This window comes from Mustela nivalis (genome assembly GCF_964662115.1).
Source record: "Mustela nivalis genome assembly, chromosome: 7".
Classification (NCBI taxonomy): domain Eukaryota; kingdom Metazoa; phylum Chordata; class Mammalia; order Carnivora; family Mustelidae; genus Mustela; species Mustela nivalis.
Window position 1 is genome coordinate 96,160,927 of NC_139026.1, and position 21,919 is coordinate 96,182,845.

The window sequence follows — 21,919 nt, forward strand, 5'->3', positions numbered from 1 at the left end:
CGGGGGTTCTCCGCGGAACAGTGCTTCTTTTCGGTCGCGTCCGAAGGTTTCTTAGTAACCTTGTGAACCGCATACTCTGCACCCAGAGCCTCAGCCACGGCTCGTCTCTTGTATGCGCTATAGACCCTTCACTTCTAAGTCAACTCTGTTCCAGTCCTCTTTGCACGAAACCCCAAATCTGTCCTAACCCCTTCATGTTCCACTGAAAGAGTGAGGCCAGCAGTGATATACTAAAGGATGGCGGAATGATCAGAGAGCCCCAACCAAAATCAACGACGCTACCTCCAATAATATCTTTCTCGGATGAACGTCTTCGTCGCCCCCCACCTCCCAATATATTTTTTTAGTTTTTTCCTAGCTTGGGGATTGGGGGTAGGGTGGGGGGGGGCCCTCTTCGTGGGCAGCCGATCCAAGGATCCATGCCGGGATTTACTGCCCACCACCAGCAGCGTGTCGGGGGGGGGGCGGTAGGCAGCATAGGGTCCCTCAAGGGAAGGGGAGGATCCTGGGGGTCCTGGGGGTGCAATAAGCCCGGCACCCCCTCTCTTGCTTTTAGCTACCCCGCCTCATCCTCTAGAACGGCAAGAGGGAGGGAAGTAGAAGGGAGGTGAGAGGCGAGCGGGAAGAGCGGCGGCGCGCCAGCTGCTTGAGCGAGAAAAAGTTTTTGCAAAAGGGAAAAAAAAGTTTGCGCTTCTCGCGGGTGGTCCCGGCTCGCGGCCCGGCGGGCTGGGCCGGCGGGAGGGCTGGCGGCCAGGTTAGTGGGGGGTGGGGGTGGCACTGAGGCTGCGCTGCCGTGGCCCTGTCCGCCCCCCCTCCCCACCGCACACCCCCCAGCCCAGACTCTAGCCCTGGACCGCGCATCCCGAGCCCTGCGCCCAGAAGGAGGTGAGAAGGGGGGCCGGCGGGGGACCACCTGGGAGCAGTGGGGGAGGAGGCCCGAGGGGATGCCCTGCATGCGAGGGACTTCGCTCAGCCAAGAGGGAGACCTGGGGCACAGAGGCAAAAAGGGGGTGGGAGAGCCTGCGTGAGATATAGAAAGTTTGAAGAATTTTTTCATTTGTATTTCCCTTTCTCTGTATCTTTTTTTTTTTTTTTTTCTTCTGACAGTCTCTGTGTTTCTGTCTCAGACAACCGTGGATCTCTTTGTCTGTCTCCGCCTCTTCCATCTATTAGAAACATCTCACTTTCATGAGTTTGGGATGAAGAGGCTGGAGGGACAGCTAGCTGGAGGTCTGCGTGGTAGAGAGGGAGCTCCAGGTGTGTCCTGAGCGCCGGCAGGAAGACGTCAGTGTTTCTGCAAGGAGGGAACAGCTAAGGAGAGAGCCCTAGGTGGGGTGGAGATGGGTGTGTGTGAGGCGACAAACCGGTGGGGGACGGGCAGTCTTGAACCCCTGACCTGTCTTGTGACAGATGAGCTTGCCGGTACATGTGTTCCCAGGGAAAGAAGTGTCTTCCGGATAAGGAAGGGGGCTGGAGGGGCCAGCGTCTCCTTTAGGCCCTAGAAAGACTCCTCAAGGAATCTGGACTCCTGAGTCCCCAAGGACTGTGATCAGGGTGCTTAGGAGGAGCGGAGACCTTGTCTTGACCCTCTGACCTCAGGACCACCAGGACAGCTGGGCCAGCCGCAGGGAGACCCCTACTGGGACTGGGCGGGACCACTGGCCACTGACTGCCTGTGTATCCCCGTTGGAACCCCCTCCCCAACGGGAGCGGGGGGGGGGGCGCCAAGGCCCCTCCTCTGGCTCAGACCACCCTGCCTGCCCTTGCTCCCCGCTCTGAAGCCTCTTTCAGGCCCGGTGACCCCGAAACAATCCGCCCTGGGCAGCTAGCTTCGGGGACAGGATTAGGGAAAGGGGATCCCAGAGTGACTGGGGACTTAAGGTTTTCGGGGCTGGAGAACTGGGGTCTTCATACGATAGGTCTTTACTGTCCAGTGGAAAGAGAAGGCGGGGCAATTTCCCGGGGGAGTTGTAAGGGCCGGAATTAGGGTGGTTTTCCCTATGGAGGCGGGGTCCGGAGACCCCCCCCCCAATTATCTCTCCGGAATCCCCAACCAGGCGGTACAGACCCCGCCCTTGACGTCACTGAGGGGTTCCCGGGGGTCTGGAGGGGTTAACCCTTGGGAAGCCAGCTGTGATTATCAGGAACCTAAGGTGTCCTTACCCCTTTCTCTGGCCATACACACCTTATTTTATTTACCCAGCCACTTTCTGTCCCCATAGTTTCTGGATTCTTCTTTCTTTTCCACCCCGCCATGGGCACCTCTACGCTTCAACAGTGCCCCCCGCCCCCCGGGCGCCACTGCCAGCTTTCTGGATGCACTGAGGGGAGGAGGGAAGAATGTGTCCCGCCTCTCAACTACCCACCCCTCCCTCCACCGCGGCTCGCTCGTCTGGGCTCCCGGGGCGGGCGGGGGAAGCGGAGCCGTCTGCAGCCAGAGCCTGCGGCGGCGACTTGGGTGGGCCGAGGAGGCACGGGGGCGGGGAAGGCGGGACCGGGAGAAGGGGGCGGGGCCTACTCCTGGGAGTTGGGGAGCGGGGGTGCGAGGGGGACTCTGGAAAATAGGGAGACACAGAAGATGATTCAGGGCTCCAGCAGGGCAACCCTAGGGCTCCCTGCCCCATCTTGCGCTCTCATCCACACTCCAGAAAAACTTAACTGAAGCTGGAAAAGTTGGCGAAATTTTCCTGTCACTAGTGTGACAGGGAGACGTGGGTGGGCTGTGGCACGCGTGGGCGAGGAGGGATGTCGCCCCATTTACATCGCGGCTCTCCTGCGGCTGGGCAGTGGCACAGGAAGATGACTGAGCAGGCACGTTTGGGGGTCTCTTTAGTGTCTGGGGGGTCGTTTGCGAGCCCCTGCCTCTTTCCCCTGGGTGAGTCATAGAGGAAGGAGGAGGAAGAAGTGTCCCCCCCATCCAGCTGCCAGCCAGCTGTGCCCCCCCCACACACACACAAAGTGCCAAGGTCGAGTTGGGAGGTCTTGGATGCAGGATCCAGCTCTCCGCTGGGAAAGGAGGAGTTAGGAAGGGTACAATCCAGGCTGCGGGGCTTGGGCTGGGTCATGGGGTCCGGGTTCCTCTCCCCATTTTACCCCGCCCTCACCCTAAATCCCAGCATCCCGGGATCACCCACCGCGCCGGCCGGCCCGCTCCCGGTTGTTCTCCACCCTACCCCGCCCCACCCCACCCTCAGTCCCGGGAGACCAGAAAACCCGGGGTGGAACAAAAACTGGAGTTTGAGGAGGAAAGCGAACGGCAGAACCCTCTCCCTCACAACTCTTCTCTGATGCATGATGACTTTGTTTTTTCATTCTCTCAAAGCCTTCTCTTACAGTCCTTTCCTGCTCCCCCAAAACAGACCAAGTACGTGGGCGCCCAGATTCAAACTACCCCAGGATAACACCAGTTTCCACTCTTTGTACTCAACAGACCCGGAAGGCTCCCCTCAGAAACCTTATCCCATTTCACACAGTTTTCTGCCTTAGAAAAAGATCATCTGCGCTCGCTCCAGGCCCCGCCAGCCTCTCCTTCTGGGCTGTGGCGAGAGCTCCCTCTGCTGGATACTGGAGAGGTTGTAGAGGGCCTGTTGCTGGACAGGAACGAATGAAGGCAAAGGGGCTCATCATGAGTTCCCCCATCCTACCCCTCAAAGCTGGCCCATGGTCAAAGCCAGAAGAAATGGAGGGCTATGGTATAAAATCACTTGAGGCTCATACTGGTTCAGTTAGTCCATAACACTCCCCCCTAAACACACACACACACACACACACACACACACACACACAGGCACTTAGGCCACCCAGGCAAAGAACCCACTCAATTCCCACAAAGATCCTCGAAACAGCCTCTGCCTTTTTGGGACTCTCCTTTCCCTCACCCTGGATGAGTGATGCTCACTTCACTTTGATTTCCCATGGCAGATGTCTTCGAGGTTCTATACCTGAATTAGTTATCTCATCTTATTTCCCTCCTGCAGAGTCCCCACACTCTCCTCTCAGACACCATGTTCAACTCGATGACCCCACCTCCGGTCAGTAGCTATGGCGAGCCCTGCTGTCTCCGGCCCCTCCCCAGTCAGGCCCCCAACATGGGGACAGAAGGTCAGTGCAAATTCCAATCTCCAGGCCTTGAGGACTGGCAGCTGTCTCAATTAACCCCAGGGAATCCCTCTTCTATCTCCTACGCCATGCCAGTCTCTAGTCCACAAGAAGATTTGAGGTTCTATGTCTTATAGGGTTGGAATATGGGATCGGGCCTCTCTTGGTGGTTCAAGGTTTGGCCTTATGTGTCCCTCATTCCCATTCCCCATTCTGGCTATCTCTCTTTTCTAGGACTGCCTGGTCTGCCCTTCTGCCACCAGGCCAACCTCATGTCTGGCCCCCACAGTTATGGGCCAGCCAGAGAGACCAACAGCTGCACTGAGGGTGAGGCCTCAGGCAACATTTCTTCCCTTCCTGCCCTTCTGGAACCTGCTCTAAAAGAGAAAGTTGTGTTGGAGGTGGGGTGGGGGGAAGGCAGGGGATCTAACTTGGAAGAGGAAATGTTTGGAGACTGGAGCAAGGGGTCAGAGCACGATCAGGTGGTCACAGATGGGGTCCGTAGGGCAAAGCAGAGTCAAGTGTCATTTTTTTTGTTGTTGAGAATCAGGACCCATGGGTTGGGTGTATGGAGACAGGCCCCATTTACCATAGCTGTCTCCCCTGTTTCCTGCTCCAGCCCCACTCTTCCCTCCTCCCCGAAGTGCAGTCAAGTTGACCAAGAAGCGGGCCCTCTCCATCTCACCTCTGTCAGACGCCAGCCTGGACCTGCAGACAGTCATCCGCACCTCACCCAGCTCCCTTGTGGCCTTCATCAACTCACGCTGTGCATCTCCTGGGGGCTCCTATGGGCACCTCTCCATCGGCACCATGAGGTGCAGAGAGCCTTGGGCTAAAGACCTGACCAAACCCCATTAAAAGCTTCAAGCCCTCCGAAGCACCTGACCCTATCCAAATCCTTATCATTTCAAAGGTGTTGAAACCCCCTTTGGTGGTTTCCTGGGCCTGCCTCAACCACGTCCCATACCATCTTCCAGAAACACTCCAAAATAGCCCAAGGACTCCTGGGATTCTTTGAGATGATAGTCCTAAGTAACTGCCTCTCCTCCTCCTCCTCCTCAGCCCATCTCTGGGATTCCCACCCCAGATGAATCACCAAAAAGGGACCTCACCTTCCTTCGGGGGCCAGCCCTGTGGTCCCCATGACCCCACTCAAGGTGGGATGATGCCACATCCTCAGTCCCGGGGACCCCTCCCAACTTGCCAGGTGAGAGTCCTACTGCCCCCCAATTTCCCCCAGCTCAGGGCGGGTGGTGGATTTTATGGGGAAAGGTGAGGAAAGGACAGGGGATCTAAAAGTTTTCAGCCACAGAAACATAAAGGGGTATGGCTGCTGGGGTTCACTCCTTGGGGTTTGAATCAGACTCTTCCAAATTAGATACTGCCTTATGCCCATCCCAGTGCAGTCTGAGGAGGAAGTCTCTTCCAAACTCAGGGGTTCCAGCTGCTTGGGTGGGGGCACTTGGGGCAGGAAGACCTGGCTGGGCTCTCTCTTCCTTCTGCCCACTTCTACCTTCATCACCCTCACCTCTTCCCTTGCGGAAGCTGAAGTCTGAGCTGGACCTGCTGGTTAGCAAGTGCCCAGAGGAGCCTTTGGAGGGCGATATATCCAGCCCCAACTCCACAGGCACACAGGTAAGAGGGGGGTGACTTTAACTCTGAAACCTGAACTAAACAAAAGCTATCACCCCAGTGACACTAGGAAGGCCTCTTCTGTCGTAGGATCCCCTGCTGGGGATGTTGGATGGGCGGGAGGACCTGGAGAGAGAGGAGAAGCCAGAGCCTGAATCTGTGTATGAGACTGACTGCCGCTGGGATGGCTGCAGCCAAGAATTTGACTCCCAGGAGCAGCTGGTGCACGTGAGCCCCAGGGGGTAACAGGAATGCTGGCTGGATCTTATAGGACATTCTGGTGGGACACTGTGGAGTGAGGCTAAGAGCAGGGGGTCCCAGAATACCGAAGTCAGAGGCTGAGTGGCCAGTTGGGTTGGTAGAAACTCGGGAGCTAGCTCTGTTTTAGAAACACGGGAGAACAGGGGGGCAGGCTGTAATGGTCTTTCTGCCGCCTCTTCCCCCATGAGGTGGAGACTTGGAGGAATCTGGGGGCGTGGGTGGCAGAGAGATCCAGGGAAGGTCTGGTTTGGGACTTGGGGGCAGAAGAGAATCTCAGAGATCCTCTGTGTCTCCTCCTTCAGCACATCAACAGTGAGCACATCCATGGGGAACGGAAGGAGTTCGTATGCCATTGGGGGGGCTGCTCCAGGGAGCTGAGGCCCTTCAAAGCCCAGTATATGCTGGTGGTCCACATGCGCAGACACACGGGCGAGAAGCCACACAAGTGCACGGTGAGGCGCCTGCTTCCCAAGCCCAGGGTCCCTCCCTAAACCAGGGCTCCCCATGGTCAAGGCAGAGCTCATGACTTTCATGGATTCTAGGCACTTTTTGCCACCATAAACAAATATTTTAAAACTATCTTATGACTGGGTTAGTATAAAGATGAACATATTGATGTGGTATATTAGGACATTTTCTTGGCCCTAAAAGCTATTTTTCCCTTGCTTTTAAAAGAAATTGAGATATTTCTGGGATGCCTGGGTGGCTCAGTTGGTAAAGCTTCTGCCTTTGGCTCAGGCTCAGGTCACAATCCCAGGCTCTGTGGGCATCCAAAAGTACTCTGGGCCCTAGACACTGCATCTGCTACTCGACCTAATGGAGAAACTTGGTGTCAAGGACATAAGACACTCCCAGACTGACCCCATCCTGAGCCAGTCTAAGATCCCCATGCAGGGAGATCTGCTCTGGCTTGATGGGGAGATGTTTGCTGCCACACCTCCTCTGGCTTTCGGTTTGCCCAGCTCTTGCCTACCCTTGTCCCTGAATTTTGGGACTTGCTCTCCCATCTTGAGTTACAGTCTCTGATGGAATGGTCCCTTTTGAGATTTACAGTTCTTCTGATCTCCCTGTCCTTCTGTCTGAGAGCTCTCTTTTGACCTCAACATCCCCTAGTTTGAGGGGTGCAGGAAGTCATACTCACGCCTCGAAAATCTGAAGACGCACCTGCGGTCACACACGGGTGAGAAGCCGTACATGTGTGAGCACGAGGGCTGCAGTAAAGCCTTCAGCAATGCCAGTGACCGAGCCAAGCACCAGAATCGGACCCACTCCAATGAGGTGAATCCCCACCTAAGAGACCCTCCCCACTTGAGAAGCCAGCTACTGGGGAGATTCCCCCATAAGAAATCCCTTAGCCCAGCACCCACTCCACAGAGGTGAGTCCCTGGCCCCAACCGAACTCACCCAGATAAGGGCGTTCTGAAACCATGAACCTCCATGTAAACACCACACTCCCTACCTTGAACTAGCCAAAGGATAGACCTAAATAGACCCATTCGACCTTGAGGGGACCCGCAGTCCCTTAACCCCTGACTTTATGAGGCCTCACAGACCTCGGCTGTCAGTTTTCCTAATCTTTCCCTTGATCCTCTCATTTTTTACTCCAAGGGCCCCACTCTCTCCTTAATTCCCTGGGTGCTGTGTGTTCCTCCCTGCCCCCTCATCCCCAACGGATGCCACATCTTCTTCCCGTTCCTTCTGCACTCTCCTGCTCTGATTCCTTTGCCTGGTGTCTTCACTGTCCACCCAACAGAAGCCGTATGTGTGTAAGCTCCCGGGCTGCACCAAACGCTACACAGATCCTAGCTCGCTCCGGAAACACGTCAAGACGGTTCACGGTCCTGATGCCCATGTGACCAAGCGCCACCGAGGAGACGGCCCCTTGCCCAGGGCACCGTCCCTGTCCACAGTGGAGCCCAAGAGGGAGCGGGACGGAGGCCCCGTCAGGGAGGAGAGCAGACTGACCGTGCCGGAGGGCGCTGTGGTGAGCTGACCCAGGCAACCCCTGCCTCCGTGCCCCGCCTGCCCCGCCTTCATCCTTCCAGTCCCCTCCATATTCTTCCAGGTCCTCCTCTCTGGCCAGTCCTCCAGTCTCTTATCCCAGTAGTGCTTCTTGGGTTACCCCAAATGGAGAGATTCTAGTATAATTAATTACTGAACTGGTTCAACAAACTCTTATATGGGGCTTAGTGTATTATCCTAATTTATGTATAGTTTACATGTACAATTCACACATAGTATGATTATACTGCATGATTATAATTTCATATACTCCTCACAACAAGTTCGTGAAAAAGGAACTTACTCTCCACATTTTCAGATGATGAAACTCAGGCATATAGACAAACGGTCCAAGGTCACAGGACTGGGTGCGAATTTGAGCCCAGGCAGTCTGTGCTCCAGCCTAGGCCCTTCTCTTCAACATCGCTCCAGTTTGCCCCCGACCTGCACCTGCTCAGCCCTCCCTACATCTGTAAGCTTCCCCTTGGGCCCAGCAGTCACTGGCACACAGGCTTGAGCCACTCACCAGTTCAGGGAACTGTGGGGCTGTGGGGAGGGGCTGCCCTCAGCCCTCATTTTCCAATCCCCCACCCTTCACTACCAGAAGCCACAGCCCAGCCCTGGGGCCCAGTCGTCTTGCAGCAGCGACCACTCCCCAGCCGGCAGCGCAGCCAACACAGATAGTGGTGTGGAAATGACTGGAAATGCAGGGGGCAGCACTGAGGATCTGTCCAGCTTGGATGAGGGGCCTTGCATTGCTGGCACTGGTCTGTCCACTCTTCGCCGCCTTGAGAACCTCAGACTGGACCAACTACATCAACTTCGGCCAATAGGGCCCCGGGGCCTCAAACTGCCCAGCCTGACCCAAACTGGTGAGACCTGGGTGTGGGGGTAGTTGTTGGGCTGAGACCTGGACCTTCTCTGAAGTTGGAAGGAGGACTTCCCTCCTAAGGGTTGCCTACAGTACCTTTGTACAATTAGATAAAGACCCCCCTTCCTCAGACACTTGCCTTCCACCTATGAGGTAACTGTGCTATACAAAGTATAACATGAATTCTGCTTCTTAGGGCTGTGCAGTGTGCAACATGTACAACTGTTCACAGGCAGCAGTTCTGAACCCCTGGTGACGCAGACATAGAAAGGGCATGGGAGGAGACAGAACTGAGTGGTCAGAGTGAAGGAGCCTATCCCTGGGATTCCAGGACAGGGGCATCCCATGGGGAAGGCAGGGTGAGATTCAGAGGGTTCCCTGACCACCTTGCTTTTTCTTCTTATCACCTGTAGGCACCCCTGTGTCCCGCCGCCTGGGCCCCCCGGTTTCTCTTGACCGCCGCAGCAGCAGCTCCAGCAGCATCAGCTCAGCCTATACCGTCAGCCGCCGCTCCTCCCTGGCTTCCCCTTACCCCCCTGGATCCCCACCCGAGAACGGGGCATCCTCTCTGCCTGGCCTCACGCCAACCCAGCACTACCTGCTTCGGGCAAGGTATGCTTCAGCCAGGGGAGGTGGTACCCCCCCAATGGCAGCACCCAGCCTGGACCGGATGGGGAGCCTTCCTGCACCTCCCTGGAGAAGCCGAGCTGAATACCCAGGATACAATGCCAACGCAGGGGTCACCCGGAGGGCCAGTGACCCGGCCCGGGCTGTTGACCGCCCTGCCCCAGCCCGAGTCCAGCGGTTCAAGAGCTTGGGCTGTGTCCACACGCCCCCCACTGTGACAGGGGGAGGACGGAACTTCGATCCCCAACTCCCAACCGCTGTCTACTCACCACAGCCCCCTAGCATCACTGAGAATGTCACCATGGATACCAGAGGGCTGCAGGAGGAGCCAGAAGGTGGGACCTCCATGATGAGCAATGGTCTAAACCCCTATATGGACTTCCCACCTACTGATACTTTGGGATATGGGGGACCTGAGGAGGCAGCAGCTGAAGCGTATGGAGCTAGGGGTCCAGGCTCCCTGCCTCTTGGGCCTGGTCCACCCACCAACTATGGGCTGAACCCCTGTCCCCAGCAGGTCTCCTATCCTGAGCACCCACCTGAACCATGGGGTGAGTTTCCTTCCCACTCTGGGCTGTACCCAGGTCCCAAGGCTCCAGCTGGAGTCTATAGTCAGTGTCCTCGTCTTGAACATTATGGACAAGTGCAGGTCAAGCCTGAACAAGGGTGTCCAGTGGGTTCTGACTCCACAGGACTGGCGCCCTGCCTCAGTGCTCACCCCAGTGACGGGCCTCCTCGCCCACAGCCTCTGTTCTCCCACTATCCGCAGCCTCCCCCTCCCCAATATCCCCAGTCAGGTGCCTATACCCAGCCACCCCCTGATTATCTTCCTTCAGAGCCCAGGCCTGGCCTGGACTTTGACTCCCCCACTCACTCCACAGGACAACTCAAGGCTCAGCTGGTGTGTAATTATGTTCAGTCTCAACAGGAACTGCTCTGGGAGGGTGGGGGCAGGGGAGATCCCCCAGTCCAGGAAACTCTCTACCAGAGTCCCAAGTTTCTAGGGGCTTCCCAGCTTAGCCCCAGCCCTGCCAAGGGACAAATGGCCACGTATGGACCTGGCTTTGCACCTAACTTGCCCAATCACAAGTCGGGCTCCTATCCTGCCCCTCCACCCTGCCATGAAAATTTTGCAGTAGGGGCAAGCAAGACCCCCCATAGGGCAACAGCACCACCCCGACTTCTGCCCCCACTGCCCACTTGCTATGGGACCCTCAAGGCAGGGAGCACCAACCCCAGTTGTGGTCATCCTGAGGTAGGCAGGCTGGGAGGGGGTCCTGCCTTGTATGCTCCTCCTGAAGGGCAGGTGTGTAACCCTCTGGACTCTCTTGACCTTGACAACACTCAGTTGGACTTTGTGGCTATTCTGGATGAGGCCCAGGGGCTGAGTCCTCCCCCTTCCCATGATCAGGGGGACAGCTCTGAACATACCCCACCTCCCTCTGGGCCCCCCAACATGGCAGTGGGCAACATGAGTATCTTACTGGGATCCCTGCCTGGGGAGACACAATTTCTCAACTCTAGCGCCTGAAGAGTGAGGAATCCAGCAACCACAGATCCATTTCCTAAGGGGTTTCCATCCCCTCAGAGAAGTTGGGAGGAGGAGCCAGAGCCCCATGGGATGCCCCAGAGATGGGAGGTATGGGTTGGGGCTGTATACCTTCTGTATATGTTCTGGGGAGGAATTTGATAATGACACTGTTTCTGGATAATAAAGGAACGGCTTCAGAAAGCACCCTGCTTTACACTTTACTGTCTTGGGGGTGGGGGGGGGATGGTGGTGACAGTGAACAAGAAGAGAAGTAGAGGTTAACCCACCCACTTCCCTTTTTTGGGAGGTTCCCCCACCCCATCCCAACCCCTCAGGTCATACTCACAGAGACAGTCATCTGGGAGACACAGGATTTAATGGGATGTCCTCAAAACAGAACATCCACTATTCCCACCCCCACCAAAGGGTAGCCATCAGAGATCAGCGGAAACAAGTTTTTGTCTTCTTCCTCGCCCCAGTCATGGGAAAAGGCTGGGGAAGTCAGTGAGCATGAGTTGCACTAGCTGCCCAGGGTAGAGGGCATGGGCGGCTGGGTCAGATGTCTCCTGCTCTGGCCGAAACAGGGTTGGCCCAAACACAATTCCCAGGTTGTGCGGGGTCATGCGGTTCTTATCCGAGTGTGCTATCACCCTGTAGGCAAAGACCAAGAGGAAGAGCTATAAGGTAGCAGCTTCCCCACTTCAAATAAATCTAGCCCTTTGAAGGGATGAGCAGGAAAGGGTTGAGGTGGTGGCTGTAGGAAACCTAGCAGAGAGCTGCAAGGTGGGACCAGCAGAGAAACCTTCAGGATACAACTTGGGAGAGACAACCCAGGAGATGCCTGCCTCTTCCCAGCCTCAGAGACTGCCCCTAGTCTCCTTGGCTCCCAGGTTGGGCGGCTCTAATTCAAACAGCTTTCCTCTCTCAGAAGTCACTGCCCAGGCCCAGTTCAGCCAAATAAGCCATGAGCACAGTCCCAACAGGAGACAAAGAGGCCTGGGGAAGGGAGCGGTGAGAGGGCCCTCATTTCTCTCACAGCATCCTTGGGCATCTCTTGATCTCCATTTTCCTCACTTGATGTCCTGCCCAGAGGTAATCTGTTTCCTCCCTCTGCCCACTAAACAGGAGAGAAACGTAGGTGTCCCCTACCTTCCCAGCACCTGAACACAGTCCCCGGCGCATGCCCCACTCCCCCCTCCCTCCGCATGCAGAGAAGTCCAGTCTCCCTGACCTGCATAAATGTTCCAGGAGGCACTGCAGAGTGTCACGGTTGGGCTTAGGCATTGAGCCTATTAATTCTCGTATTTGAGAGACACGCTGCTCTGATTCGGAGAGTGCTAGAGAGAAAAAGGGAAGGGAAAGGCATTGGGGTGAGGCTAGGGAAGGTGCTAGGGCAGGGTGGGTAAACTTGCTACTCTTTTCCAGGGCCATGGAAGACACCACTAATGTACCACAGCTTGCTTTCCCACAGAGCCCAACTGCAGCTTTATTATTATTTTTTTAAGGTTTTATTTTTAAGGGATGCTTGGGTGGCTCAGTCATTAAGTGTCTGCCTTCAGCTCAGGTCATGATCCTAGGGTCCTGGGGTCGAGCCCACATCAGGCTCCCTGCTAAGCGGGAAGTCTGCTTCTCCCTCTCCCACTCCCCCTGCTTGTATTCCCTCTCTTGCTGTCTCTCTCCCTGTGTGTCAAATAAATAAATAAAATCTTTTAAAAAAATATTTTATTTTTAAGTAATCTCTACACCCAACATGAAAAAGTCACAACCCTGAGATCAAGAGTCGAATGTTCTACCGACTGAGCCAGCCAGGAACCCCCCAACTGCTGCTCTAGAATTCTTCTTTAGTCAGCCTTCTGAACATTCACACTCAAAAGAATAACTGGAGTTGAAAGTTGTTTCCCATCTCCGTGCTCAGGATGGGATAAAAGGGTGTAAGGGAAACTATTCTTTACCCTTCATGCCCCACCTCCATACCAAGGGTATTGTCCAAAGTTCTCATCCCTTACCAAGGGCAGCACGAAAATGGGGCAGCAGCAATGGGGGCACCAGAGGCTGGGGTAGCTCCCTGAGAAAAAGCTTCAGAGCACCAGTGACCACGTGAATATCATCCCACTCAGCACTGTCCAAATCTAATCGGCCTTCTAGGAAGAGAAGGAGGTACAGAGGGGCTCAGGGCTCATGAAGGGCCAGAAAGATCCAGAGACTGAGAGGTCAGTTAAGGCAGACCACAGAAACCTGGGAGGAGATCCAGTTAAGGCAGACCACAGAAACACCTAAGAGACCCACCATGGAGCAAAGCAGCAGAAGTGGGGATGGGGACAACCCACCCAGGAGCAGGACATAGAGGAATCCAGAAGGAGCACAGAGGATGTCAGATGGTTTAAGGGTCTGAGGGGACTTCCATGTAAGTACCTTGTCCTGGCTGTTCTGGGAACACATACCTCCCATCGGAGGTGACCGCCCGCTCTGCAACATGGATGAGAAGGGATCAAGAGCTAAGACATGCAGCTCTAGCCAGACCTCACTGTTATGTCAGTTCCCTAAGAGACTACCTTGGATCTGAAGCATGAAATTCGAAGTCCCCCCACATGCCCACAAGCTTTCTCACCTCTGTCCACCAGGAAGCGAAGCTTCTGGACCACCGCCAGGTTTCCGCTCACCCGGTAAATGCCATCCACATCTAGACCTAGGAGATGAGGCAGGAAGCAAATAAGGATTCCTGCTCCAAACTGTGTAAGGGGAGGACTGGTGAGAAATGCAGGGGTGGAGGGTAATAAGGCAGAAAGAAAACTAGGGTGGGGGAGGTGGGGAATTCTCCGCCTTGGCCTGTTGGAAGGGGAGATTGTGGGGTCTCTGGAAAAGTGACCTCTCTTATCCACAGCAGCAATGCAGAGCCGCACAAAGCTGGGCACGGTGTCCCCTTCCCTCTGGCACAGTGATTCCAACTGGCAGCCGAATACCTGGTCTGGAGAGGCACAGGGTAAGGTGGAAAGCCAAAGGCAGCCTCACCCTTGAAAGGTCTTCTCAGCACAGGTTTTCACCCCAAAGTTGAGCTGGCCCTCCCGACCACCTTTTCTAGAGCCCTGCCAGGAGGTACACCCTTTCTCCCCCAGACGACGCAGTAGAAGAGCAGAAGACCGCTCATTTAGTTCCGGGAAGTTCTACTGTGAGTCTCACTTAAGTTTTCTCATCCACGAAGTGGGCTAATGCCCAGATCAGGAACATAAAGGTGCTTGCAAAAATACTACAGCAGGTACTAAGGAGAAGGGGGCCCGCTGGCCCAGCCCACCTCACCTCGGAGCAGCCCACGCTCCTGCAGGCTTTGCAAGGGTGGTCTCTTTGCGATAAGTCGCTTCAGTTTGTTCCGAACGCGGTTCTGCTCTGTTCCTTCAGGACACCGACCTATACCAGCAGGTGGAATGAGGGCGAGAGTTGCGGTGGGGAAGGAGCCGGGAGACGCGCCCGCGGGCCCCGCCCACCCGAGCCCCGCCCCTCACTGGAGCTCCGGCGGCCGCCGATCCGCAGCAGTGGCTTGGACACCGGTTCCGAGTCCTCTTCGTCGTCCTCCCCACCGCTCAGCTCCTCCAGCTCTGCGGGTCCCGAACCTGACTGACGCAGTTCCAGGGGGTTCTCTCGATCCTAGACCGGGAAGGGCGAGGTGGGCCGAGTCGAAGATTGGAAGAGAGAAGAGAAATCTGCACCCCCTGCTTGACGCAAGGAGAGCCTAGCCGGCTGCTAGGTTCCCACGTCCCAGCTCCACCACAGGGTGGTCTACACTACCACCCCAGAATCCTACTGTTCCTTCCCCCCTCCCTCTACCCTGCCCGGGCCGAGCCTTTCTCCGGGCTCTGCCCCACCGTCTCCCACCCATCTCACCAGGCGTTCGATGACCGCCCGCAGCGCGCGGTGCCAGGCTCGCCACTCGATCTCCTGGTCTGATTGCAGCAGGAACTCGTGGCCAGGGACCGTGCGGATCTGAGGGACCAGCGGAGACAGGGCTTGCTTGAGTCAGCGGCGAGAAGCACAACAAGCTGGGAGGCGGAGCAGGAGACCGGTGCGGGGGAAACCGGGCGCACCTTCGGGTCGGGTGTAGCTTGGGGTACGCGCGGGAGGCACTCACGTGCAGGACGTTGCGGCGGCTGGACAGGTGGCGGCCATGGGCCAGGGCTGCTCCGCGCAGGTCCACGCTGCTCTCGGGTCGGCTACCCGCTGGTCCCTGGCAATCGGGAGAAACTGAGGCCACGGCGCTGTTCCCTTCGTTGCCTCCCTCCCACCCGGGGGACCGCGAGGACATTGGAGGCTGTGCTTCTTCCCCTACTCCCCCCTGCTCCACCTTCGCCCCACAGTTGGCCCGAGGCCGTAGGAGTCGGGCCTGAACCCCTCCGGCACGCCCCCTCCTCCCCTCCCTCACACTCACCCAGATTGAGGAGGGCGCGGCGGGCGGCGGCTCCCGGTAGAACACCAAGCTGTTACCGGCTAATACCACCCAAGACGAGCTCCAGTTCTTCCTGCATGGCAGAGGGGGCAGTGGAAGTGGTGCAAAAGTCAGTTGGAATCGTCTGGGGCAGGCGTTCTCCCCGCACTCGGCTCTACGGAATCCAGCCGCCCAGGCCCCCCGCGGTATTCCCGGGTCTCCTCACCTGAGCTTCCGCCCCCCCTGGGCGATCTTGGTCACGTTGAGCAGGCCCGACTTTTCCACCTCCTGGGGAATGGGGCGAGGGGTATTATTTATAAGCCACCCAGAGCTCCCCACAGCCGCCAAGGCTGGGATGACCCAGGAGTCATTTACAGTTGGGGTGGGGGTAGGCTGCCTAAGAGAGGATACCCAGAGAACACTCAGAAAGAGGAAGATGTTTCTAAAGGAGCAGGAATTGGGGGGTGGGGCAGTGAGGATCTTGGCCTGCACAAGGAAGTGAGTGACTTACGTGGGGGTCGTCCAGGACCTGGGGCAGAGGTCGAGAGGGTTGCAAGGCTGAAGGCTGGTCTGAGGGGTGGAGCTGGAAGGTGTTGGGGCAGATGTAGGGTGAACCCTGGGGGAGGGGATTGGAGAAACAGGTGGAGGAAACATCAACTTAGGAGTCCCCCTATAGGGGGGACAGGGTTGCGGATGTGGGTGAGAGGCAGGGGGTGGGATGGGTAACAGATGAACGTCTTGCATAAAATAAAGTAGTAAAAAGATGGCTCTTCCTGCATGTGATCAGGAGGAGGGGGGAATCTCACCTGGGGGCCAAGCAGTTCCGGGGTCACCTTGTCAGATTCTGAGCCCTTTGCCTGAGGTTGCGGGACACCATTGTCCCTATTCAGGGTCTGCGTCCCCTCCATGGAGCCAGTGTTCTGGGGAGTGAGGTGAAGAGCAAAGCTACAGCCAGCTGCCACCTCAACCTGCTCTTAACACCCTTCTGGGCAATTTTCTGATGGCAGTCCCGAGAGAAAACACGCCGCTTTGGGGTTCAGTAGGGGAAAGGAGGAGGTGGAGGGGACACAGGAACAGGCAGGAGGTAAAGTCTCACCATCTCCCGCACTCGAGTGCGGCGCGGAGGCTTCCAGGACTTGCAGCCGGTCAGCGAATTTATGTAGAAGCAGCGTCCGGAGTTAGGGTCCAAGTGTTGCTCCCAGGAGTCCAGCCTCTGTAGTGGGGGGCACGCAGGGCTTGTGGGAGGAGACCGGGGACAGCGGCGAAGGTCCACTAGGTTGCAGTACACAGGGTGCTCTGACATGAGGGGCTGGGGTCTTGCCTGACAGGAAAGGGGGAAGAAAAAGGTAGTTAATTCTGTCGGTTCTCTTCACCTAACCACCTCCTCCTCTCTCCCCCACAGTTTTCTCACCCCCAGCTCCTGGCCGGGGTGACCCAGGTACTGGGGAAGAAACTCCAGTCCCCAGCTGGGTGCTTTTTTTTTCTTTCTCCTTCAGTCATTGCTTTTCTCCTCCTCACTTCCTGTTGCCAACTTCCCTCCTCCCCCACCCCGCCCCTACCCCAGGGCCTCAGGAAAGGGGAACCGGCTTTTTGTGTGTGTGGTGGTGGTGGGGGGGTGTTGAGGAGAGCGCCCTACCCACACATTCTCCAGAGTGAAAAGAAAGAGAGGGAGAGGGGGTCAGGGTCCCCTACTGGGGGAGTATGAGAGAGGAGGGGCCATTTTAACCCACCAGCAAGTAAGAGAGAGGGGAGGAGCTGAGTCTTCAAGAGCAAGGGAGTTACATCTCTAAGTGGGACTTGCTGGTGACCTGAGCCAGCAAGATGGGACACAGGAAAAGCCCTGCCCTGGGCCTGGAGTCGGGAGGAAGAGAGAAAAACATAGCTCTGTGGCTTTCTCTCAGTCCCTCTGTCATCTGCCAGGTTCTGTGTATCCTCAGGCTCTTTGCTACTTACTATCCCTCAGCTAGAATTCCTTCTCATTTCTTAGTTGGGTTCAGGCTAGTTCTTCCTCCTCCTCATTCGGATCAACTACGTATCATTTTCTGGGAGATGCTTTCCCAGATTACCTCCACCACTCTCTACATTCATGCTTGTCCCTAGCACTTACCAGTACCAACAGTTACTAGTTCCTGTGTTTGTCACCCCCATGGGAATCCCTTGAGGGCAGAGATTCTGCCTGTCTTCTTTACCATTGTGCCTAGAACAGGGCCCAGCAGTAAATAACTATAATAAATAACTGTTTACTCTTTACTCCACTCAGAAGGGCTGTGACTCACCGTGTTGGCACTGGCCTCTGGCAGTAAGTCTTCCTGAGAGAGGGATCTGCTACTTGCTCCTTCCTGGAAGGGCTTCAGGAGGGTAGGCCTCAAATTGGTAACACTGACGCTTCTACACATTTTGGGGGGAAGAGGAGGAGGCCGCTTAGAGGTGGTCTGGGTCCTGCCTGGGGGTTCCTGAGACAGGCACAGCTCCTCCGTGGAGCCATGAAACACCTTTGGCCCTGGAAACAGAGAAATGGGAAGAGTGGGGGCAGGTGATCAGAGGGGTGATCTTGGCTGGATCCCTCATCCTGGGGATTCACAAGGAAGGCAAGAGCGGGCGAGGCTGTGCAAAAGTTCATGAGACCTAGAAAGTGTAAGAGTAGAAGGAGAGGCAATAGGGACACTATGACAGATATGAAGAGTAGGCTGATCAGAGGGAAATAAGAGAAGGGGGTCAGCAGATGCCTCGAGGGAGAGAGAGCCTTCCAATAATTCCTAGAAGCCAGGGAGGCGGGAAGGGGAAGGGAGTACTCACCAGGTGTCCAGAGGGATTGGCTGGGGGTGATGGTGGTTGGGCTCTGGCATGGGATAGATTCCTCTGACATGTAGGCAGCTGGGACAAAGATGGGTCGAGAAGTGGGGGGTGCTCCCAGGCGCCTTGCCAGCCACCAGTCTGAGTTGGTCTTTCGAAGCAGTAGAAACCTGTCCCCTTCAGCTAGGGACACTTGCCGGCCGTCTGTCCCAGTGTAATTGAAGTCATAGAGGGCACAGAGCTGGGATCCCCGAGAAGGGCTTTGGGGCCCCAGCCCAAGGCTCCCCCAGGTACTCGACCACCACCGGCCTGACAGCATTGTAGTCAGTACTGTCACCTGTGGAAAAAAGGGGTGTTGGAAATCCAGCAAAGGATGCGACTGGCTGCTTCCAAGCAGAGAGACATGGTTCTAAGAGCAGCGTAGGGAGATAGGGAGAAACGTAAGGACAGGAATCTCAGAATGAGAGCAGAGGGTAAAGCAGAGAGCCTGGGTGGGGGTCATCTACAGGTTTAGGGGACTAAGAACTCCCCAGTGATATGACTGGTAAGGAAGTATATAAGTAAGGTGAGAGAGGATGTGGTCAGCAGAGCTAAGAGGCAAGCAGGGCAGGAAATCAGGGGAGAGAGGCTAGCTCGGTGATTGTCCTCCAAGAAACTTTCTGGGGCCAGTCACAAAATCCACGGGCAGGAAGAGCGGGTCCTGGGTAGTGGTAGGATTTTTGAGCTGGACAGAGGAAGATGAGGAGAGAGAATCAGGCCCGAGACAACACACAGGCAAAGAAACAGGAATTAATGACAAAGATTAAAAAAAGCTTGTGACCTTTATTAAATGTTCACAGGCACCAGTGTTTCCGTCCCCAATAGCCTCAGACCCAAAGCTGCGTGCTTCCTGTGCAGACTCTGAGAGACACCGAGACAGAGAAACCAGAGCCAGAGAACTGTAAGACCAAAGTAGAGAGAAAGAGAAAGTGGCTGGGAGAAACACAAAGGGGTTCCAAGTTAGAGGAAGAGGTGAAAATACCACCATCCTCTCAATCCAGGGTATGTTTTGGGAGCCTAGAGGTCTTGAAACAATACTCTGTACAGAGCCTCTGAGGCGGAGTCCTACTTTATTGTGTGGGTCCCTTCATTCATTCTCTTAACAGGGATTGGCTGAGCACCTCCTGCATGAAAGGAATGGTGTTAGGTCCTGGAGATAAGAGAGGGGAAGGAGTTAGACACAGCCCTTGCTTGCCCTTGTGGAGCTTAAGGATAGATCTTAACTAATGACACAATACATGTATTAACTACAATTGAATCAAGGACTCTGAACAAATATTACAGTGTGCCGTGACCGCCCATAGGGGTGGATGGGGGACTGATGTTGGCTTTTCCTTGGTGGAAGGTGGAAACTGACATCCACTGTCCATTGCCAGGCCTTTAAAACATACCCTGATGCTTCCCCCTTACCTAACCACTGTTGTTTTGCCCTTCTTTCAGTTTCTCCACTGCACAATGTGAGGCTCTGGGTCTGGCTTTGGAGAGGTAGGGTTTGAACTGCCCCTCCACCTTGGCGACATCCGAGAGCCAGCTCTCCCGTCCTCTGACGTGATCTGAGGACTGGTTCCCAGCATCAGATTTGGCCTCATTGATCTTCCTTTTTAGAAGGCTCCACTTTATTATTTATCATGTAGAGAACCCTACCCTACCCCTCAAATATTCCTTCCCACCTCCACAGTAGTCCCCAACTTCATCCCATTCGTTCTTCATTCATTCATCTGGTGTTTGCTAAGTCCTCACACCTCCTCCTCTTCTGCCTTCTCTGCCAACTCTTGCACTTTATCCTCTCCCTCTTTATGGCCTCCTTCCCCTAAGCTTTTAAACATATTCACGTCTCAGCCATTTTTAGCCAAACCCCCCTTTTCTATACGCCTGGGTTACCACCCTATCCTTTTCTATTCCTCTTTACAGTCAAACTTCCTGAAAGTGTTGCCTACATATAGGAGTCTCCATTTCTTCTCCCCTCACTCCCTCACCTCTGCGAAGCTCCTCTTCCCCCGACTTTACAGGAATGTTTTGCCGGCCTTATATTGTTTGGCATCTCAGCAGCAGCCAACACAATTGACTATTCTCTCCTACAAACACAAAGAAGGTGTCCTTACCTTCTTACCAGTCCCTTCTCCATTGCAGAAGGAAGGACTTTGCTTGTTCCTTAAACCCCAGAGGTCTGTCATAGATTTTGTGCCCTTTGAACTCTATACACCCTATATATATAGTCTTATTTTCTCCCCAGCTTAAATGACATGTGCTGCTGAGTACACTATCTCCAATCCAGAACTTTCTCTGGAGTTCCAGTTTAATCCACTGTCCACTGAAAAGTACTTGGATATTTCACAGTACCCGAAGTAGCACAAATGTAGTATGTTCTAAACTGAACTTGTCAGCTTTCCCCACAAGCCTGTTTCTCCTTCAGTACCACTATTTGGTTAAATTTGAGTTCAATAAATATTTATTGGATGCTTGTTACCATATGTACCAGGCAGGAAACATGTGCTGGGCATTGTTGATTAAGAGGACAAATATGGCTCTCGCCCTCTCATAACAAATACAGTGTGATATCCATTATGATAGGGAAAATACTATCATCTGTTCAAACACATACAGTACCAAGTGTGCATGCCAGAAGACTGGTGGCCAACCGTAACTTCTTTTGTTTTCTCACCACTATTTAACCAATTACTACATCTTTTCAACCTACCTACTTCCTTTCATCTCTATAGCTATCATCATCCTTAGTCTGGATGATATAGCCTCCTAACTGGTCTCCTTGCATATGGTTCTCCTCATCTCCAGTCCATCCTGGCACAGCACCCAGAGCGAACTTCCTAAAGCACAGAAATGCCTTGCCATATCCCTGACTTAACCTTTCAAAGGCTTGGGGTGCCTGGATGGCTCAATGGGTTAAGCCTCTGCGTTCGGCTCAGGTCCTTATCTCGGGGTCCTAGGATTCAGCATGGCATCTCATCAGGCTCTCTGCTCAGCAGGGAGCCTGCTGCCCCCCACCCCCGCCTACTTGTGATCTCTCTCTGTCAAGTAAACAGATAAAATCTTAAAATACAAACAAACAAACAAATTTTCAAAGTCTTCTCAGAGTCAAGTCAAGTCCTCAGAGTCAAGTCCAAAATTTACAGTATGGTTTACAGAGACTTTCTCCCTTGAGCCTAGCCTTTTCATGCTCCCTACCACAAACTCCATATTTTCACCACACACTAATTCCTCAGATTCTTAAAATGCACTGAGGTCTCCAGTTCTTTGCATATATATTTTTCTGCCTCTGCCTGAGATACTTCCTCTCCAATCCCACCAATCTTCACCAGCTAACTCTTACTTATCATTCTGATCTCAGCTGAAAGGTCATTTGCACAAGAAAGTCTCTCTTAAGCACTTAGAATTGGGCTGGGGCCCTAACTAGGAGCTCCATAGCAAGTTTTACATCATCCTATTGTGATTTTCATGAAACTTTAAAGAATCGTTTATTTTCTGACTTCCGAGGAAGTCTGTGAGCTTTGCCAAGGAAGAAGCCTTTATCTGTTCTGTTGATGATTGAATCTTTAATGCCTTGTATAGTGCCTGGCACAAAGTAATCTCTCTGGGCCTCAGTTTCCTCATCTATAAAACAAGAATGAAAGAACTGAGCTCATTGTTTGCATTT

At 54.7% G+C, this 21,919-nt stretch overlaps 2 protein-coding genes across 18 annotated transcripts; one reads left to right on the forward strand and one right to left on the reverse strand.

Annotated features, from left to right (window-relative positions):
- Positions 1-506: 506 nt before the first annotated feature.
- Positions 507-11,225, forward strand: GLI1 (GLI family zinc finger 1). 9 transcript variants are annotated; one of them, XM_082741863.1, is made up of 14 exons: positions 794-885; positions 1,108-1,257; positions 3,978-4,101; positions 4,333-4,425; positions 4,718-4,913; positions 5,161-5,305; positions 5,644-5,733; positions 5,821-5,958; positions 6,294-6,443; positions 7,105-7,269; positions 7,745-7,975; positions 8,312-8,464; positions 8,597-8,864; positions 9,277-11,225. In XM_082741863.1, the coding sequence occupies exons 3-14, from the start codon at positions 4,005-4,007 to the stop codon at positions 11,019-11,021; spliced, it is 3,471 nt and encodes a 1,156-aa protein (XP_082597989.1). In that variant the 5' UTR covers positions 794-885; positions 1,108-1,257; positions 3,978-4,004; the 3' UTR covers positions 11,022-11,225. The 9 variants fall into 9 exon arrangements, with proteins under 9 accessions (XP_082597996.1, XP_082597997.1, XP_082597989.1 ...); XM_082741865.1 differs by having other exon boundaries at positions 867-885; positions 1,174-1,257; XM_082741870.1 differs by lacking the exon at positions 8,312-8,464 and having other exon boundaries at positions 507-885; positions 1,174-1,257.
- Positions 11,226-11,382: 157 nt separating this feature from the next.
- Positions 11,383-19,315, reverse strand: ARHGAP9 (Rho GTPase activating protein 9). Of its 9 annotated transcripts, none has more exons than XM_082741936.1 (18): positions 19,049-19,315; positions 18,232-18,565; positions 17,712-17,935; positions 16,532-16,756; positions 16,242-16,355; positions 15,947-16,051; positions 15,662-15,723; positions 15,439-15,529; positions 15,142-15,237; positions 14,898-14,996; positions 14,519-14,660; positions 14,316-14,423; positions 13,888-13,986; positions 13,630-13,707; positions 13,434-13,487; positions 13,028-13,162; positions 12,253-12,358; positions 11,383-11,672 (listed from the first exon to the last, which is right to left on the reverse strand). In XM_082741936.1, exons 1-18 carry the CDS (start codon positions 19,253-19,255, stop codon positions 11,501-11,503), a joined length of 2,451 nt encoding a protein of 816 aa, XP_082598062.1. In that variant the 5' UTR covers positions 19,256-19,315; the 3' UTR covers positions 11,383-11,500. The 9 variants fall into 9 exon arrangements, with proteins under 9 accessions (XP_082598062.1, XP_082598063.1, XP_082598064.1 ...); XM_082741937.1 differs by having other exon boundaries at positions 19,250-19,306; XM_082741938.1 differs by having other exon boundaries at positions 18,232-18,952; positions 19,049-19,160.
- Between the last annotated feature and the right edge of the window lie 2,604 nt (positions 19,316-21,919).

Excerpts from the sequence above, each read along its gene's own strand:
- ARHGAP9 (XM_082741936.1), bottom strand. The coding sequence starts at position 19,255 with ATGGTGGTATTTTCACCTCTTCCTCTAACTTGGAACCCCTTTGTGTTT. Across the intron at positions 15,238-15,438 it reads CCGCGCCCTCCTCAATCTGG|GGACCAGCGGGTAGCCGACC; the intron begins GTGAGTGTGAGG and ends CCCGATTGCCAG. Across the intron at positions 13,163-13,433 it reads CCCAGAACAGCCAGGACAAG|AAGGCCGATTAGATTTGGAC; the intron begins GTACTTACATGG and ends TTCTCTTCCTAG.
- GLI1 (XM_082741863.1), top strand. The coding sequence starts at position 4,005 with ATGTTCAACTCGATGACCCCACCTCCGGTCAGTAGCTATGGCGAGCCC. Across the intron at positions 5,306-5,643 it reads GACCCCTCCCAACTTGCCAG|CTGAAGTCTGAGCTGGACCT; the intron begins GTGAGAGTCCTA and ends CCCTTGCGGAAG. Across the intron at positions 8,465-8,596 it reads GCTCAGCCCTCCCTACATCT|AAGCCACAGCCCAGCCCTGG; the intron begins GTAAGCTTCCCC and ends CTTCACTACCAG.